General features: G+C 45.8%; 7 protein-coding genes and 1 non-coding gene across 8 annotated transcripts; 2 read left to right on the top strand and 6 right to left on the bottom strand.

Moving 5' to 3' along the window:
• Positions 1-16: 16 nt before the first annotated feature.
• Aspvir_002772 (uncharacterized protein) lies at positions 17-1,483 on the bottom strand (the record flags this gene model as incomplete). Its single annotated transcript, XM_043274368.1, has 2 exons — positions 17-729; positions 781-1,483. The coding sequence occupies 2 exons, from the start codon at positions 1,481-1,483 to the stop codon at positions 17-19; spliced, it is 1,416 nt and encodes a 471-aa protein (XP_043130303.1).
• A 442-nt stretch (positions 1,484-1,925) lies between these two features.
• Aspvir_002771 (uncharacterized protein) lies at positions 1,926-2,348 on the top strand (the record flags this gene model as incomplete). Its single annotated transcript, XM_043274367.1, has 2 exons — positions 1,926-1,999; positions 2,069-2,348. 2 exons carry the CDS (start codon positions 1,926-1,928, stop codon positions 2,346-2,348), a joined length of 354 nt encoding a protein of 117 aa, XP_043130302.1.
• Positions 2,349-2,724: 376 nt separating this feature from the next.
• Positions 2,725-3,574, bottom strand: Aspvir_002770 (glycosyltransferase family 32 protein; the record flags this gene model as incomplete). The annotated part of the gene is made up of 2 exons (XM_043274366.1): positions 2,725-2,808; positions 2,894-3,574. 2 exons carry the CDS (start codon positions 3,572-3,574, stop codon positions 2,725-2,727), a joined length of 765 nt encoding a protein of 254 aa, XP_043130301.1.
• A 1,852-nt stretch (positions 3,575-5,426) lies between these two features.
• On the bottom strand, positions 5,427-7,259 carry Aspvir_002769 (fungal specific transcription factor domain-containing protein; the record flags this gene model as incomplete). The annotated part of the gene is made up of 1 exon (XM_043274365.1): positions 5,427-7,259. The coding sequence occupies one exon, from the start codon at positions 7,257-7,259 to the stop codon at positions 5,427-5,429; it is 1,833 nt and encodes a 610-aa protein (XP_043130300.1).
• Positions 7,260-7,901: 642 nt separating this feature from the next.
• Aspvir_002768 (RTA1 domain-containing protein) lies at positions 7,902-8,801 on the top strand (the record flags this gene model as incomplete). Its single annotated transcript, XM_043274364.1, has 3 exons — positions 7,902-8,105; positions 8,151-8,245; positions 8,294-8,801. The coding sequence occupies 3 exons, from the start codon at positions 7,902-7,904 to the stop codon at positions 8,799-8,801; spliced, it is 807 nt and encodes a 268-aa protein (XP_043130299.1).
• A 220-nt stretch (positions 8,802-9,021) lies between these two features.
• On the bottom strand, positions 9,022-9,409 carry Aspvir_002767 (uncharacterized protein; the record flags this gene model as incomplete). The annotated part of the gene is made up of 2 exons (XM_043274363.1): positions 9,022-9,167; positions 9,220-9,409. 2 exons carry the CDS (start codon positions 9,407-9,409, stop codon positions 9,022-9,024), a joined length of 336 nt encoding a protein of 111 aa, XP_043130298.1.
• A 1,203-nt stretch (positions 9,410-10,612) lies between these two features.
• Positions 10,613-10,732, bottom strand: Aspvir_r0031. Its single transcript, XR_006253220.1, has one exon. It is a non-coding gene; the product is annotated as a 5S ribosomal RNA (ribosomal RNA).
• Positions 10,733-16,397: 5,665 nt separating this feature from the next.
• Aspvir_002766 (uncharacterized protein) lies at positions 16,398-17,892 on the bottom strand (the record flags this gene model as incomplete). The annotated part of the gene is made up of 4 exons (XM_043274362.1): positions 16,398-16,537; positions 16,591-16,937; positions 16,986-17,773; positions 17,824-17,892. The coding sequence occupies 4 exons, from the start codon at positions 17,890-17,892 to the stop codon at positions 16,398-16,400; spliced, it is 1,344 nt and encodes a 447-aa protein (XP_043130297.1).
• Positions 17,893-17,961: the final 69 nt, after the last annotated feature.

The following is a 17,961-nucleotide window of genomic DNA, read 5'->3' as shown; positions in this document are numbered from 1 at the left end:
ACGCCAATAAGAAGATTCAAGTTGTACCCGTCCTGCCTACCAACTTGACCTCTAAGCTTGATTCCATGCCAGTGTGCTCGAAAGCGGCATCCCTCCAAGCCTGCACAACACATTCCTCTGGTGCATACCCAGCTAGGTCTGTCCAAGTTGCTGTTGCACCTTTTTCCTCTACCTGGTATTCGAACTGGTGACTTATCAGACCAGGGGAACACTTCAAATCCATATACTGCAGCCGTGGCATGCGCTGTGCTGCCCTTCCAGCCGAGATATAAAATTCCTGAATGAGTTTCACTGATGCTTTTGAACGCAAAAATCGTGGACGTTGGTCCTCAGGAGCCGGCTGCAAATAATCTGGCAGGAGTGTTTCCTCTCGCTCATCAACCTCAAAGCCTAAATCTTCGTTAGGGTCTCGCTCAAAATACCACTCTCCAGAAGGGCTCGTGGGTTGGTAATCGAGGCTGAGTATAGTTAGATTTGGCCAGTATGGAAGCTGTGGATTCCCGTCATCATTAACTGGCCAGAATAACTCTTTCCCTATAACAGCAGAGTCCAGAGATAATGATGTAAGCTGCTGTGAAAAGGCCCGTAGCTGAGCACTGAAGAGGTCCTCGATTTTACCTTCAACAAGGTTGATGGGTTGGAAAGCCTCATTTCGTGGTGCCTCGTTGTAGAATACAAGGTTAAATCTCCGTACTGATGGTGGCATGAGATGAAATGAATTCGCAAAATCTGTAATAACAGGGGTCAGCCTAACAGATATATAAGGGGATAAGATCTTACCATCCTGGTCGCGCTTGCGGAGCTCTTGATCCCTTTTTTCGTTATCCTTGAGGTTCACTGCCATAATCTGTAACCGTGGCATTTTTGACGCAATGACAGCCGTTGCTGAGGGTCTAATCAACCGTTCAAATCTCATCCCCCCATAGATAACAAGTGTAGTCACTGCCACCACAGGCGGGAGACGTTTCAGGTCTTCCTCAGATACCTGGAGATAAGACCTTTCAAATCTCCGGTCTAGTAGATCCTCATGTGGTGTGTACCGAGCTCTTTTAAGACGTTGTTTGTCGCCTCTGATAGGGTCGCTAGGGGACTGCGCCTGAATGAATAGTTTGATTCCTCGTTGGTTCTCCGGCCACGTTGCTAGAATCTGGAGAATGTTTTGTATTGTTTGGACAAAGATTTTATTATTGCGATTGTGCTCAGCAACTGTCTCAAAGTAGGCATGCGCCTTAATGTCGTATGGCTCAATAGGGATTAGGAGATGAATTTCCTGAACATATATCCGCTTTTGCTTATTGCAAGCGACAATTTGACGGAATTCCTCTAGCCGCTGGGGGTCATTTAGGTTGATTTTTGCAAAGGTGCGTTGCTCAATGCAGGCCTGCCATTCTCGGCTAACTGTAGCATATGGAACCAGACTGGAGTTTGTTGCGACATCGAGGTAAGAAATGACGATTTCCAAGGGCAGCCAATATTGCCACATGATGCATCTCGGGATACAGCGAGTGTACTATGTTAATTGGGTCTAGTTCGAAGACGGAGAAAACGGTGTGATGTGGAAGAAGGTCAAGTCGATTTGTATTGACTATAGCTATTTGAATCTAAGCTTTCCCCAATTTATGTGCTAACGAGATACTGGGGGAACCTTTGCCCGCCCCTTTATTGATCTCTTCTTCCTGGAGACCCCGACGAATCGGTTGTTGACCACAAAGATATCATTCAATTGGTATCTTGCGCCAAGATGATCTCTAAGCCCCATCTTTGGGTCGCCTGGGGCATTATAATGATGGGGAATATGCCTTGACCATTAAGGTGCATATTAATGAAAAACGTACGCTTAGAGTCTAGACCCCAGAAGATTGGAAAAGAGCTGAGATTTGATAGAGTCCATACAGAGTGCAGCTGGCATCGCTGTGTTCAATACCATGTCCAGTTATACAGGCAATCGAACCGGGGAAATCCCGGGAAAGATGTTTGGTGGGTGGTGGAAGAGCGGCGCGTTGATGGACATTTTGATTCAATAGGAAAACCCCTAGTGGAAAACGACGCTTGACGGCCTGCTGGAAAGGACCTTCAACAACTTCTTCAACTACTGGCACGGCGACGGCAAGGTCCTGCTTTGTTGTGATAGCTACGGCCGCACTGCTGACCAGTACATCGCGAAAGGTCTCTTCGCAGCCGATCTGGCGTTTGTCACCATGCTGGCTCCCTACACGTCTGCCGAAATCATTCCTCGCCTGCAGGGATCGTCGCAGCCGCGAGGCAGTGCAGCGGAGGAGACAGCCACACCCTTTGCAACATCCACTGGGCTCGGAATCGACCTCGGCGGAGGCGGACGGTCAGTATGATAAATATGATTTAGAAACAGAGAGAACTGGATGGTCCTCAGGGTCCCCTCGACAGCGAGTGGATCTATTGAAGCATATTAAGATCAGACTTGAAAGAAACAGACAATCCCGTGGAAAAGAGAATGTATGAAAGGTGCGCTGCTTGATATGAGGCTATGGGAGACGTCATTTCACGCTGTACAGCGTCCTTTTTGAATCTATGGATCAAGTCTTAATGTATATAAGATGTCAGGCAATGTATAGTCCTAGCCCTCACCTTGTCACCCAATGAATCTACTATTGCATCTCCTAAACACATAGATAAGTCCTGCCACTGTAGAAAAGCATCCAACAAATCTTAATATGGAAACCATCCCGGCATGATCCGCGATATAATTCAGCGCTCGGCCGTCCACTCCTTGCCAGGACCGCCCAGCGGCATGTCGTACCACCAGGCCACTAAACCCGTCGTCCAGCAGCCCTATATCGAGTCGTAGCGTGTTGTATAGCCAAGCGTATTGTCTAAATGCCGCCGTCACCATGATCGGTCCTGTGGACCAAAAAACCTGCAGGTACGGCAGGACTATGCCTCGTGATGCGAGCCTGCTACTCCGGCGCTTGGCCTCGTAGAGCACCCACTGCAGGAATGGAGATCCAGGCTTGGCCATAAAGAAATGGTTACTGAGATCGAGTGTGCCCGCCGTTGGGGAGAATATGGCTTGTAAGCCAAGTCTTTGGAGGCATTGAATATGCTCAACTGAGCTGGGGTATACGTCCAGATCGGAATAGATGCCACCCTCAGAGTGGACGATGAACAGTCTCGCAATGTCGGCACGCTGAATATCGTGAGCGTATCCTTCATACGTCGACAGCAGCCAAGTGTAATCTGCCTTGATGAGTTCAAGGACATCGTCGTCCGTCCATAGCTTGACTGTGTAGTTTGAGGGTTCAAGCATGGCCCTCCATGATTCACGAGACGCTGTGATTTTGGTGGAATATTCTCGGACATCAGTTGTTTTCCATAGCTGATGGACAATGTCTGGTATTGCGGGATCGAGTATAGGACGAGGGTTATTGATAGCGTTGAGCTCACCAGGAGAACATTCATCCACTATTTGTACAGACTCTGACAAGTGTCCGGCGGGGGCAAAATCGTCGGTGTAGCTGAACTGAAAGATAGCAAAGACGACAACAGAGAGAATCACCACAACAGCGAGCTGTCTCGGTCTTCCCAAGACGACGGCCATGATATTTCATTTTCATAAGACATCGCACCCCGGCGTTGATGGGCCTTTAATAATGGATCAACGTGGAGGCGAAGCATAGGGTACATGGGCTCGGCACGAAACATTACCTATAATAATTGCTGCAGTATTGGTCAACGGTTGACTCGGACGCCTGACCGGGAAGCCGGACTCAGAGAAAAGCCTGAGGTGAATCAGTACCAGTCCATTGTTATGTCAATCATAGCCTGTTTCTGCGGCGTCGCGACTATTAGGAGGCTGCGAACCATGTCAATAAGTGGCCTTTGCCCCACTAATCGCGCAGAGTCGTACTGATCTAGATACTTCGAGGAATATGTCCATGTGAGACAAGTGGTAGGCTCCAGTGTTTTTTCTCTTTCTCCGGTTCGTCTCTGGTCGTCCACAAGGGCTGTCAAAATCGTAGTGCTATATGGCTGGTATTGATTGAATATCCTAAAACTTCTCAGCTGATTCACTTCACACCCAAGTCCATCGTCTAACAGAGAGACTTAACATGAAGCTCTCGGTTGGCCGTGAGAGAACTGACAGACTAAGTTAAGATCGTCACAGATGCACCAGTGCTGGAAGCAGTCCAGGCTTCCTAAAGCTGTCTAGTTCATGTTGCATTCAGTTACATGTTATCCATTCTCGTTTTCACTTGGGCCCAGGTCTTGTTGTGGAGGAAGGCCTTCTCTCGTGACAATAAATGAGGATTTCTGCCTTCTTGCGCCGAATACCTGCCAGTCTGGCTCATCCGCTGCCCCATGGCGTGGTGCTTTCATAAACCCCTATGTGTCCAGGGACCTGTTGAAGGAAAGCATGGCATCCTCCACATTAAAATCCACTGTCGCCTGGATAGTACAAGGACGATTGTCCTCGTGAGGTCTTGAAGAGCCGACGGTGTATCAGCAAGTATATGGAAGTTGCTGGTTAAGTACTAGCTGTATAACTACAATAGTGAGAAGACTGTCTGTATTTCAAGTCGGTGTCATGCAATGCGGCAACTTCTTAGGCGACATTGACCGAACGTGTGGTCCATCAATCCGACCCGGTCTGTATGTAGCTTTGGCCCTAATTGTGATCGATTTCGAGGCGGTTTGGATTGTTCGCTCAGAGCCTTAGGCAGCCGCTTTGTTTCTGGAGCCATTTGTGAAACAACGCCAGTCCGCATTTGGTTGGATTACGAAGGAATTTTCTAAGAATAGAGTGCTTGCTAGTCTTTCCAGCAGCTGTTTTGATTCGCTTGTTCCTAGCTTGATTGATATCCTAGTGAGCACTGTCTTGAAGTTTATCCCATAACTTCAGCATTTCTGGACGTGGCTATAATGTATATGGTGAAGCGGGGTGAAGCGGGAGGACGGTCAGTTTCCTCTTTCACTCCAGTTCTAGCCTTTTAGTAAAGATATAGCAGTGCATTAGAAAGCTCTATCCAGACATGGAGATAAACTGCATATGAAATAATGTACAGGCGCTCAATAGAGAACACGATGGCTCTCTATGTATAATTAATGCGGATCTGCTGAGAACACATAGCCATACCTAAGAGATGCAGACTGCTATAACTCCAACACCTTTACCTCCTATAAGTTGTGATTTATCTGTTCTAGAAGTGGAGAGTAGAGGAATACGTAGAAAGGAGGAAGAGTCTGCAGTATTAAGACGCAGATAAGTACATGTCTTATATAATAGAAATCATACTTATTATGTCTTAGTCTTCGCCGTCTCTGTTGAGATAACTAAGTAATCCGAGCGAAACCAGATGACGGACAGGGTATATTAAACGCTGGGCAACATGCTGGAAGAAAAGACAAAGAAGCTATGCTTTATACTCGAGCACATTTGCCCTGTAGGAAGGCTAGAGCAGATTCAATCTGGAACCAAGCAACTCCCGCTGTTTGTCGATTCGCTCAAGGACGTGCGCCGTATCTCGATGTGATGCTGCGGTCGCTGCAGCATCTCGCAGTAACTTTGCGATTTCCACATAGTTTAGGACTTTTCGCTTCAGAATCTCTTCTCTATCGTTTGCATGCCGGGACTGAAGCAGCCTTGGGGGACCGCTGTCGCAAAGGTCAATCCCTCGTTGGCAGGACCAATAGCACATGCCCGCGCAGATGTTGCGCAAAATATTTGGCGCGAGATCGATCAAAGAATGTCGCTCGTGGTCTTCATGATGTGTCTCGTGCTGCTTCATCCACTGGCATATGTTGACCATCTCATTTAATGCGCGCAAACTTTCATATTCCACTCGTCTTGCGAGTACTTCGGCCTCCAAGCTTGTTTTGTCCTGTATACCGAATTCCGATACACAGTCTTCAATCATCAGTCGACAGTGTAGCTCCAGAGTCCATAAAACCCCTCGATAAAGGTGGGTATATTTCCCCGTTCGACTGGAGTCTGGCTTGTTAATTTCAATGGGATTGGGTCTACCTGCACTGTCTGTGTACCTCCGTAGATGTCGCGGACAGCAGCTGTCCCTCCAATAATCTAGTTGCTCGTACAAATTGCGGATGTCATTGAGGATGACGCCTTCTCGTTTTGAAAAAGGGCTGCACAAAGTCTGTGTAAGTTGACGAGCTATCACAGCCAGCGCAAGAAGAGCATCGAAATAGTCCTTAGTCTCGTGCAGCGAGAGGTTCTCGCTACCCCCAACGTCATTGTTTGGGATACGCGACATTTGCTTTTTGTCAAGGCAGTGAAATGCATCGAGTCCATAAATGTGCCAATAGAGGAGCACGCGACGCTCGCTAGCCCTGGCGAGCTTTGTTGGTAATGTTGAATTGGCGCTGTCATGATCAAGAATCCGATAGTTCATCGTCATCAGCACGAGCGCGTCATGGGTAAGAAACAGTTTTGCAAGATTCGACAGGAGTGGCAGACTCCTTGAGTCATCATACTCAAAATCGATCATCAGGGCAAGAGCTTCAAGATCGTCAAGTCGGATAGTTTCATTGTCACATGTGTTGCTTCGAGCACTGAGATACCGTTCGCGGAAAGTGGCTGCGAGAAGTTGCTGGAGGTTCCATTTGTCCGGAGCTTCAATGAAGGGCATACCTCTGCAGGCAACGGCATACAGAAGCATTTCACTGCACCGATTGGCATGATAGTCTTCCCAAAAAGCATCCGCGAGGAGAATTGGAAGGTATGGGGCCGCATAATCGAAATAGGAACGCAGTGCTGCCGTGCAGAATGCAGAGTCTACCGAGACCCCCATCCAGGAATATGCGCTAAGTTCTTCACTTGAAGAGACAAGGTCCTTCCCGTCTTGTTCTTGACTGTCTGTCTGGGTCATGTCGGAGGTGGGAGTGGGATTCTGCGAATCCTGGCCTCGTTGATTGTTATCCTCGGCAGGGCCGCAGTTGCCCATGAAAATTTGATCGAGGAAAAGCATATTATCGAAACTCAGTGCAAACGGACTATCAGCAAACATGTCGAACGAAATATTTGATAGTGCCGCATTGTCATTTCCGGGGGAAGGAGATAGAATATGTGATTCCGAGGCCACCCGTGAAGCTGAATCGCCTCGCACACCTGGCGATGGGTGCGATAGGGCAGGCTGTAGATCTCCAGTGCCAACTTCGACAATACCTCCGCGAGCGGTAGTTTGGCGGCGCCGCCGAATCCGAACGTCATCCGAGTCATCCACATGGCATTGTATGTCCCGCAGGGCGCATTGTGAACATGCAGTCATGCCCTGTCTAGCACGCAACAGTCGGTCACATTTGACCTTTCGTCGATGACAAAAGTCGCATGAGACTCGTTCTAGCCCTCGTTTCAGTGGCATTGGAGGTGATTCCAATGAAGTTCCGCCAGTTGAGAGATTTTAACAAAGTGAGATGGAGTCTGATGGACGGAGGTGGAGAAATCGCGGGACCTTAGCGGCAATAAAGTGGAGACAATAGACCGTCCTATGTAGGGCAGTAGGATACAGGACGGGGATAGAGCAGCTATGAAACTGAACCGCAATTCAGAACATGTCAAGGCTGTGTCGGGCTGACTTGATAAAGAGAGTCCAGGAAGCTCGCAATGAATGCCAGGCAGAGTAGTCTATCATCAATCAAGCTTGGAGTATCAATCGCCTGCCAGCAGTATCGCCATCCGGCGATTGTGCGGAGGTTGTACAGGAGTATCCCACAAGGCAAATTGGGGTCTTCAAAAGACGAAAGTAGACTTTATATCGCTGCTACAAATTTGGTTGATGGCAGGCAACCATAATGGCGCTCAATGCAATTTCCGTCCTTGTGACTACATATAACGCCCAGTTACCTTCTCGATCGCAAAAAACCATAAGATCGGAATCACGAAAAACAAGTCAATTCCCGAGCGGCTCACCATGGATCAAGATGTGGATATGTATGGGTACTTACCCAGCAAGCCAGCCGCATTATTTGGCATTGTGTTCTTCGGCACTTCCATGGTGGTGTGCATCCTGCAGATGGCGTTCGGACCATATAAGTACTACTGGATGACTACGATTGCTCTCGTCGCTATGGGAGAGGCCATCGGCTGGGGAGGTCGACTTTGGGCTCATATCGACGTATGTATTAATTTGAATCAATGACCAGTTGCTAACAGTTACAAGCCAAACAGCTGGATGGCATTTATGATCCAGATTTGCAGTCTCATCGTCAGCCCTGTCTTTCTGTCTGCCGCAGACTATGTCCTCTTCTGCAAACTGTAAGTGGGTTGACTGAAGGCTTCAAAAGGAGGTACTGATAAGAGAAGTATCGAGAAGACTACCCCCCGCCTCTTCCCAATTCCATCCACATTCTTTTGGGCGGGATTCATCATTTGCGACATTATCTCCTTAGCCATCCAGACCGTCGGAGGAGTCGAGGTATCAAGCGCTCAGAACTACGAACAACTCAGCCACGGTGGCGACGTTATGCGCTCGGGAATCATCTTCCAGTTCAGCAACACGATCGTCTTTGTCATACTGATCGTGGGAGCAAGTCTCCGATTGCGACAAAAGAAAGCATTGGCCGCCCAAGCTAAATGGCCAGTATTGGTGGCTTTGTGCGTGTCAACAATCATGGTACTAATTCGTAATGGATATCGTATTGTTGAGTTGTCGGATGGATGGAAGGGTCATCTCATGCGCACGGAGCGATATCTCATCGGGTTGGATATGGTACCAATGGCAATTGGAGTTGGGGTTTTCGTTGTTTTCCCCCCTTCATGCTTCTTACACGAGGACAAGAAGCTTAGCAGTTCGATGGAAAGGTTGGAATAGCTGGGTCTAGCTATGAGAACAGAGCCTCGTTTTGCATCGTTCTGGATATGGGAATGAAGGACTTGAGAAGCTACTGAAATTAACCTTCAGGCTCTTGAATAAAAGCAATGAGCATTGTTGAATTATCTGGTCTGAGTCTTAGGTTATCTTGTGGCATATTCACTATGCTCGCTTTATAGTGTAACCAGATATTCGAGTGTGATAACATTTTCCCCTTCCCCTAGTATAGGTAGCGGATGTTCAAGTTCCAATTGCCGTTCATAGTCAAGGGAAGTGACAAATCGAAAGATGCTACCCACCTGCATGCCTCGGCGGCGCCAGAAATAACTCGCAGCACTGCGAGCTGGGTAAAGTTCTTTGCGGCAGCTTTCGTCGTGTGAATCAGCGATTCATTCAATATCAAAGGAATGGCGAGTACCTTGCAGCATCAAAAAGAGGCTCCAGAGGAAGATGTTGACCCCGAGGTATTTGCCAAGGGGAAATCGTTGCATCAACAGGCTGGTGGGAAACGCCCACACTAGGAAGCCAAAGTAGAAGACACGAGAGAGCCATGAATATGTTTTGCCGGAGAGATGAAGATCGTCTTCGATGCCAAAGATAATGGCCATGAGACAGTGCCTTAGTCTGTTGCTCTCGTCTGCTCCGCTTTGCCAGTGTGACTGCCACCTCACTTACGTAGTAGAATGCATAGCAGACTGCCAGAAACGGCTGGATCATCAGGTCAATTTTTCGGACGAGCTTCTTCTCTTCACCTTCCTTAAAGCTCTCGTGCATATCATCCAGGTTATCGAATAAAGCCAGGGCAGCGTCGCCATTGTGAATCTTGGCCGTTTTGGTCGGGATGTGTGACCCTTCGACATGGCTGGCTGGGGCTCGTAATGCATGAGTGTTCTGAGATGACTCCACAATTCCGAGGTCGTCGATGAAGCAGGTCTCTCTTGTAGCCAGAGGTTGTTCGGTGGACGAGGTGTGAGATGTGAGATATACTTCGCTCGTAGCAGCAGTGGAGAGGACTCTTTCTTGGCTTGCACCCCGGATTCTCCACCAACAACATCGTGGAGTTCTTCGGACTGGGGACGAATCACCTCGGAAAAACCAGCTAGAATAGGGAAGAGTCTCCCTTCACCAAAAACGTGCCATACGGCCCACCAGGGTTAGATCATTCCCTTCTTCTGGTGAGGTGACGCCCACGCAGCCTTCGGGAGGAGTCCGGCAACTGTTTGTCTGGCCCCTGCGGCAAATGAAAGATACATCACGGCGATTGTCTATCTGCAGGCTCGTCTCAACATGGCTATCACGTTTTCGTCGAGATTGGGCTGCAAAGTTTCTTCTGCCCTGGCCTTTGTCGAAAGCCAGGTACTGGATATGAAGGCTTAGTGCTCTGGCTTGGACTGCAATGTCTAGACCAGGGAAACCTATGCAAAACAAGTGCCGTTGCAATTCATGCTCACGGGCGAGGAATTTGATGGATGAGAAGGCCAAGGGGAGGGAACTTTGTAGAAGCGACGATTACACTAGTTCAAATGGATCAAGGTCTATGGCTATTCCATTCTGCAGCAAGATGCTCCGTGCTCAACAGCAGTATCTCAATCGCAAGAACCATCTTCAGTGAAGATAATGATGCGAAGAGATAATATTAAGTGATACATAGATCCCAGTTTCTTAAACTACACTTGGTGAAGTGCTAGACCATCAACCACAACCACAACTTCCACAAAGGAGGCATCACATTAAAAATACAAGATGGCCACCATGACAAGGCCAGTCAGCTTGATTTATGAAAGGCAAAAAAAGACAGAAACAAAAAGACAAACATACGACAGCCGGGATTCGCTGGTGGTCACCCACCCAACTACTAACCAGCCGGCGTGTGGCTTAAGTACGGCTGAGCGGACGGGAAGCCCTGTTTTCCACACCCTATGGTCGTATGTACTTATCCAAATCTGGGTTTAATTTAGAAGGCAACACTTTGTGCGTATGTGTGTGTGATCAAAGGCTGTGGTATGGACCTATGGTTCAGGCTATTGAACATTTAAAGCCCTTGCCCAGAACTGCAGGAGAGTGATTAGCATGTATAACTAGACATATCATGGTGACTATAGGTCAGCCAACCTTTACTAAGATATTCAGCTAATATATGTAGGTTAGCTAACCCATATAAACCATAAATATAAAAGCTCACCTAATCCTTAATTCTAAATAATAATTTCATATTCTGTCAGTGAGTTCCTCCATTATGTGTGTGACAGTGTGAGAGAAGAGCAGATTGACCAAGGGGTCAATCATAGTAGGTCTTGTGCCTCAGTTGGGTACATCCATAGCCTAGCATGGGGTTCTCAGTGTTCTCACAAGTATAGTTCAGACTTCAGAACTTCAGGACAAACCTTTCCTATAGGGGGGGATAGTTATTATATAGTAAATTACTAGCATAATAGCATTCTCCTATTACTAAGCCTTTGCTTAGTTAGGATATAGTATCTCTAGTTCTAAATATATAGAGTAGAAATAGGAGAATCTAAACAGCTTGGTAAAGACTAAGCAGTTTATTCTAACCATTTAAATATATATATTTTTACTAGTAAACCTATACACCTTCAGAACCCAGTAGTCATAACTAGTATTCCCGCAGCCTAGTTGATAACATTGCCTTCTAGGAACCCCCAAGCCGATTACCTCCGATCGTCGTACACTACTACAAAACATAAAGTGGATGTTGCCATTGTTGGGGCCCTGCATGCTGCAGATAAATATAGTTTTCATTGGTCGCATGTCCTTGTTCCTGGTGAATTGAAAAGCAGCCCAGATCTTGATACTTCATCTAATACCTGGTGTGACCTGGGTAGATATGTGAGGGAGGTGTTTGCTGCATGGCCTATATATTAATTTATATTAGGCTTTACTCTTTGCGGTTCCATTATGCACTTATGGGAGTTTGATTACTTAGGGGCCATCGCCTCCTCCTTATTTGACATAAACTTAAACAGGATATAATTTATTTCAGCAATGTTAGGATTTCTGCAGATGAATGACAAGCAGCTGGGTCTCAATCTAACCATCAGGACGCCTCCTAATAGGAATCAATATATGGAAATATCACATGGCAGGAAGATGGAGCGCTTGATACTTGATGGCCTCATGAAACCATCATCATATGTTGCTGGTAGAGCGACTGTTTGCTGGAGGCCCGTCTTGATGGGAACCCCGAAATCTTTATCATTGTCAAGGATTCATGGCAGTATCCGGAGCAATAGGAAGAAGGCGAGTTAGTAAGATTACTAATAAAGGCGTTGCGAATGTCGCACAGTACTTTTATCATCAAACAGTCAAAGTGGATGCAAAAGTCGATAATATCTGGGATAATATCAGGAAGGGTCTGGATATTACAAAGGCTTTAAATTTTAAAGATGCACACCAAGTAAGAGAACAAAGAGACTTGACACATTTAACCCATTCCCAAATTAGTGGTGCTAGTTAAAAGAGATTATTTAGCTATGCTAATAATCCTCAACCTACTAATAAAAGGCCTTGTTCATACTCTTCATCCATGACTGGTGATGCTGCCTTGGAGAATTGTATACACTGTTGTGTTTTTATCAGTAATTATGGAAAACTAATATATAGAGCAAGCTCTCATATCACCCTGCTTAATGCCCTTAAGCACTGCTTAATAGGTCAGACTTACTACATATATTCTTACACTATCAATGCTTATCATCCCAGGTTATGAATCATTGCATACAAATGCAGGTATTCTTCAAGGTGATATATCCACTGGCAACCTTATGATAAATAAAGGAGAAAATAACAGCTCATGGCCAGCCTTTCTGATTAACCTGGACCTTGCTATCAGGGAGGAGTGAGAGCATGCGTCAGGAGTAAGAGGCAAAATAGGCACACAGGCTTTCATAGCTATTAGACTCCTTCTAGGTGAGAAACATTCCTTCTGGCATGACCTGGAGTCTTTCTTCTAGGTTTTGTTTTGGATATGCATTCACTACAATGGCCCTAATAAGGAAGTAGGACCAACGGATTTTAACTATTGGAATTATGATAATGATCAGAAGTTGGCTAACTCAAAGAAGGGGATAGTTAATAATGAATTAGATTTTAAAGGAATAGCAAACAAGTATTTCACACTATTTTATAAGCCTTTAATTCCTTAGGTAAAAGCTTTGCTCTATGTCATCTTCCCCAGAGGTGCACAGAGGAAAAAGGGTGACAGAGGACTTTATACCTAAATTAAGAGAGTCCTTCAAGAGGCCGCGGAAGACCCAAAGGTAATAGGCATAGAAGAAACCTAAGTGTATTTTTCATCTACATGTTCTAGTTCAGTGCTGAGCAGCAACAATCTTACCATCAACCAGCAGCTCCTAGTCAGGCAGTCTCAGCAGATAATTAGGCTTCTTTATCTTATTCACACAGACTTTTATGCCAACCCTCCCTTGACTTTCCTTTGTTGATTGGAGGATGCTTGACCCATATTAAGGTTAACATTTCTAGTAGAAATATGACCCTATAAAATTCATTCTCTTATGTGAACGACTTTTAACCTTCTTAAATACCACCAGTGATATAACAGACTCAGCAAGATCAAGCCACCCGCCTTCTATGCAGCTCTCAAGCTCAGAAAGCTGGGAGATATATAATTACCCTTTATACATTGGGATCCCATGGTCGTGGACAATCAAGCCAGAGTCTATTGGGACATCACTAATGATACTAGACCTCTCCTGGAGATAATAGTCATCAAAAGCCCTCCTTTCTAATGTATTTAGAGAGAATAATGATTTTTAAACCTAGTACATCCACATAAGCTCCGGCCCTGAGTCAAGCGCTGTCTAACAAGAGGGTCTAATACTTAAGTCAAGTAAATAGGTCCTTGTCTATTTTTAGGTTATAATCACATGATATTAGCCCCACTGAGAGCTGAGGTCCATTCCCAAGGAAAATTCAGGCATTCCTTTCCAGCAGCCTATTCTCCAGCTAGAATGGCTTGATTCACTCAGTCATTAACACTCCGTGGCTCAAGACTAATATCCACATAAGCTCTTCTATAATCTGTTAACACACTTTGTGGTAATTTGTTTACAAAGATGCTAGTGTTAGGGACTAACACGCTATGTGTTCAAGTACTTATCACAAAGAGAAAAACCTGGTCAGCAAGAGATATAGTAGCATCAATGTATACAAAGCATTTAAGGAACAGTCAATTCCTCACTAGTCAAATAATGTTTTGTAATCCTAACAGCCAATGGCCTCTTTCTTGAGAGCAACTTATTAGCATGCATCACTATTTGATGGCCATCCACTGACAAAATACAGGCCTCACACTACCCAAAACTCTAAGAGATAACATGGCAAGAACTGGACTAGATGTTAGATATATTGGCTGAGAGTAAGTACTTAATAGCAAATCCAGCTCAGAGCTTACTATCCTTCCCTGTGCCTCTTTGCCATATTCCTTCAATGCTAATAGAGGCAAAAAATTGCGCTCTGTCGCAAACCCTGTGCCCATCAAATCCTCCCATATCGAAGCTTGCTCGGTTGGAAAGGTGGTCCATTTGTGAATCCTGGTCAAAGGAAATTTACATTGGCATTAGCCAGATCGCCTTCAGTTAATGAGTCTTTGTCTCTTTGGATGGATAACCCGAGAAATGAATGCGCATGGCATGGCAGGCATTGAGGAATTTGGATAGCATTGTTTTTGGGTTGAAGCCTCAGTTAGTCCTCAGCTTGCTCCCTGAGTAGCTGCTCCTCTTCTAGGCGCTGTTGTGAATCCTGTAACTCTTGAAGGGACATTCTGTATGTGGTTGGATGCTGGCCATAATCAAACTGTTTTGGGGAATGTGTTTTGTTTTGGTCTGAACTGAAAAATCCTCTAGCCGTAATGGGTTTGTTGACGACAGCCAATGACGTGTCATTTCTACCAGCGACCGCAGCACAGTCATATTTCCATATGTCCCTTAGGCTTATGGCTCTAGGAAGAAGCGAAGGAGTCTGTCAAGGTTGCCCAAGGTCACATAGTAAGCAGGCAACTTGACGGAAAACCCTGCCATAAAATTAGATAGTTATAACCCAACCTTACTGGTTGGGTTAAATCTCATTAACACATCATAGAAGTGTAGGCTACACCTTCATGTTTTTCTTCCTTTTGCTACTCATTCTCTTCTGTACTAGGGTTAAGAACTTACACATGTTATGATGAACCCACGCAGCCTCTAAGAAGCCGCCAGTTCAGTCCCAACTAACTTACAGCTCAAAATCCGCCATTGCTTGCATCCTAATTATCCTTGACTCTTCCTTCCTTAAGAGAAGGATGTTATAGATAGCATTATTAATCTATGGCTTCAGGTACGCGGCATTCATTGATACCCTACAACTCTTAACTCACATAATTCAGGATAAAGAGAATCTCGATTTTGTCACCCAAAAAACAGGTAAATCTTTCGACGACGACCCTTAAAAACATATATCAGATGCATATCCTATTATCTGGGCTGATCAGCCTCTCACAACCAGTGTTTTACATACCCTGTTTCCCAGCAAGATCCTTGTTATTATTGCCCTCAAGGATTTGAACGATCAGAATGGCTTGCCCTCCAATATCAGTCAGATTCCCTGTGGGGGCTTCGCAGTGCATTCAGGAGATAAGGATATGAAGTTTAAGAAGTAAGGAGGAGGCTTGGCTTTTTTTATCCTGTTGAACTGATTACAACTTATTTGAAAAATGCAACCTTGCACGGAAGCCAGTCATATTCCTGTACATTACTATAATACCAGTTGGTCGCCACGTCAATGAGCACCCCAAGCAGTCAAGTCTGTACTCTGTGGTAAAACATATATATTCCAGGCTGCCCAAGCATATTCATCCTCCACTCAGGGCAAACAATAGTTGACAAAGTTACTCCATGCAGACGCATCGGAATTCTCAGGAAGTTGATAACAATGACCATCATTAACTTGCCCAACATAAGTCGCCCCATAAGTCAAGTCGCTCCAAGAGCTCGTATCATTCTCTTCAGGCATGCGGAATAACGGGGTGGATCTAACAGCTAAATCAATAGCCACCTGGGTTTCCCCCAGATGTGGAGTAGCACGGATAGCTTCTGCAAATGGTTCTAATGCAGGAACATATCTTAGCTCAGTAACCATGCCTTGAGCCAGTGCGGAATCACTCGTCCCAGACTATTCACCTGGTGTAGCCAAATTACCAGAAGAAAAGTCCTCAGCAGCACAGGATGAACATTGGACAAACATAGCAGCAGTTTCAAAGTCATCCTGGTCATGAATACTGAGGCGATCTGACACCATGGCATAGTGCTTTTCGCCAAAGTTACCCCAAGAGGTTGGAAAAGAGTAAAATGAAGATCTGAGACTCAGCGGCGCGGCCGCGGGAGGATCTGTCATTAGAAAGGGATGAGATGAAACCTGATTGGATTAATCTTTCCAGTATTGGGTGATAGTGGGACTGGAAAAATCAGCCTGGTATTAGTCATCCAAAGGTATGCCGGAGCCCTCATTCAGGGATGAGTCTGCATTAGCAATTTAGCCATGTGGCATGGGTATAGACTGAGAAATTTCAGGTGTAGCTTCCTTTTAGAGACATTTAGACTTATTATAAAAGTCAGAGGGCGGCCTTTTCCGGCATCTGCGTTCTGATGAAGCGTGTTCAATCTTCCCATCAACTATCAAAGCCATCAGATAGCCTTCTTGATCTCCCCCAGGCTGAGCAGGTTCTGGAGGCATAGCCGTCAGTTTACACATATATCACTCATCACATAAGCCTTACCACGGGCATAGCTGGACGCAGTTTGTTGGCCCAGTATCATTAGCTCATTACAAAGAGGTCTCCGTCCTTCACTTCCAGACACTGGATCATTATTATGGTTTATAGCCTTCTCAATGTACCCTTTGGCCAGGCTATCCGCAGCCACAATACACCGTAAATGTTGCAAGAATTGTGTGTTGCCGGTGGCCAATTCATCATATCCCCAACCACAGGTTGTCAGTGCTTCGATCATCAACGACGCGACTGGGAAGTCCAATTGCCGTGCAATTTTCTCCGCCCTAGGATAATTCTTTCTCCTGAAAGATATTAGGAAGTCCACGTCACGGATCGAGAGGTCTTTCTGCCAACTATAAAACGACGTTAGTGACAGTTTTGCTTCATTATGCCTGACATACATATGGTTATTGTCAGCACCAAGTGTGGCAAGGTCGCCAAGCCCACATTTTTCGATGAGCCTGTAAAGTAATGCTGATCGAGTGTACTCTCCAGATATTTTCTCTTTTGTCGTAGGAATTTCCTGTGCTAGTTGCTCCAAAGCCACGCTCAGTCTCCCGCGTCCTTTGCTAAGAGAACGCTTTTCTACCATGTTCGCCCTGTCGTCAATATCATTTCGTAGAAGGACAGAAACTGTACGCGATAAAAAGGCAATAGTGTTGCTTTTCTCCTGGACGCGTTTCTGGCCGTCATATAGTCGACTGAATCTTGTTTTCGCCTCACCTCCTCCGAAGATGGCGCCGCCGAGATTCCAGATACTGTTCAGATCTTCCGGGCTAATACTGGGAGCAACGTAGGCTGCAGCCGCATTGATGAGGCACTTTCTGTGGTAATCACTCATACCACAGGCGCATACGTATGCACCCAGTTGTTCTAAATGTCCGATAGGTTGTGACTGAGGTATTGACAACAATAATCTCGATTTTTGGAGTCTTCCGCGGTTTGACGGTACTTGTACTGTCGACTTCAACGAGGGATCAAAAGGGGTCCTGATAGGTAGACTTGTCTCGTTATGGGAACTTCGCGGTTGTTTAGGAAGCAAATCAGGCTCACGTCTAGTCCAGTTTGATTGATAGCTGGCCGGAGCACTCCTTCCATGGCATATACTTGGTTTGTGTAAATCAAAAAGCTGTTGAAGTTCTTTCTCTGTGCCACGCTCTAGGAATGACCTGAAAGCCGACCGCAGTGGCTGCAAGTGAATTAGTTCACTCCAGCGCGTCCAGTAAAGACATGGCTTACCTCGGAGCGAAGGATTGTAGCTGGCGTAGATTTGTCAAGTGCATCAATGAACATAATCTCTGTAGACATTTTGAGAAACAAGACATTTGAAACTGCCAGCTGATTAAAGTTGAATTTTGAAGCGATCAATGGAAGTTC

Source organism: Aspergillus viridinutans (genome assembly GCF_018404265.1).
Source record: "Aspergillus viridinutans IFM 47045 DNA, scaffold_12, whole genome shotgun sequence".
Taxonomy (NCBI): Eukaryota; Fungi; Ascomycota; class Eurotiomycetes; order Eurotiales; family Aspergillaceae; genus Aspergillus; species Aspergillus viridinutans.
Note: the sequence above shows the minus strand (reverse complement) of the source record. Positions and strands in the feature narration are given on the sequence as shown.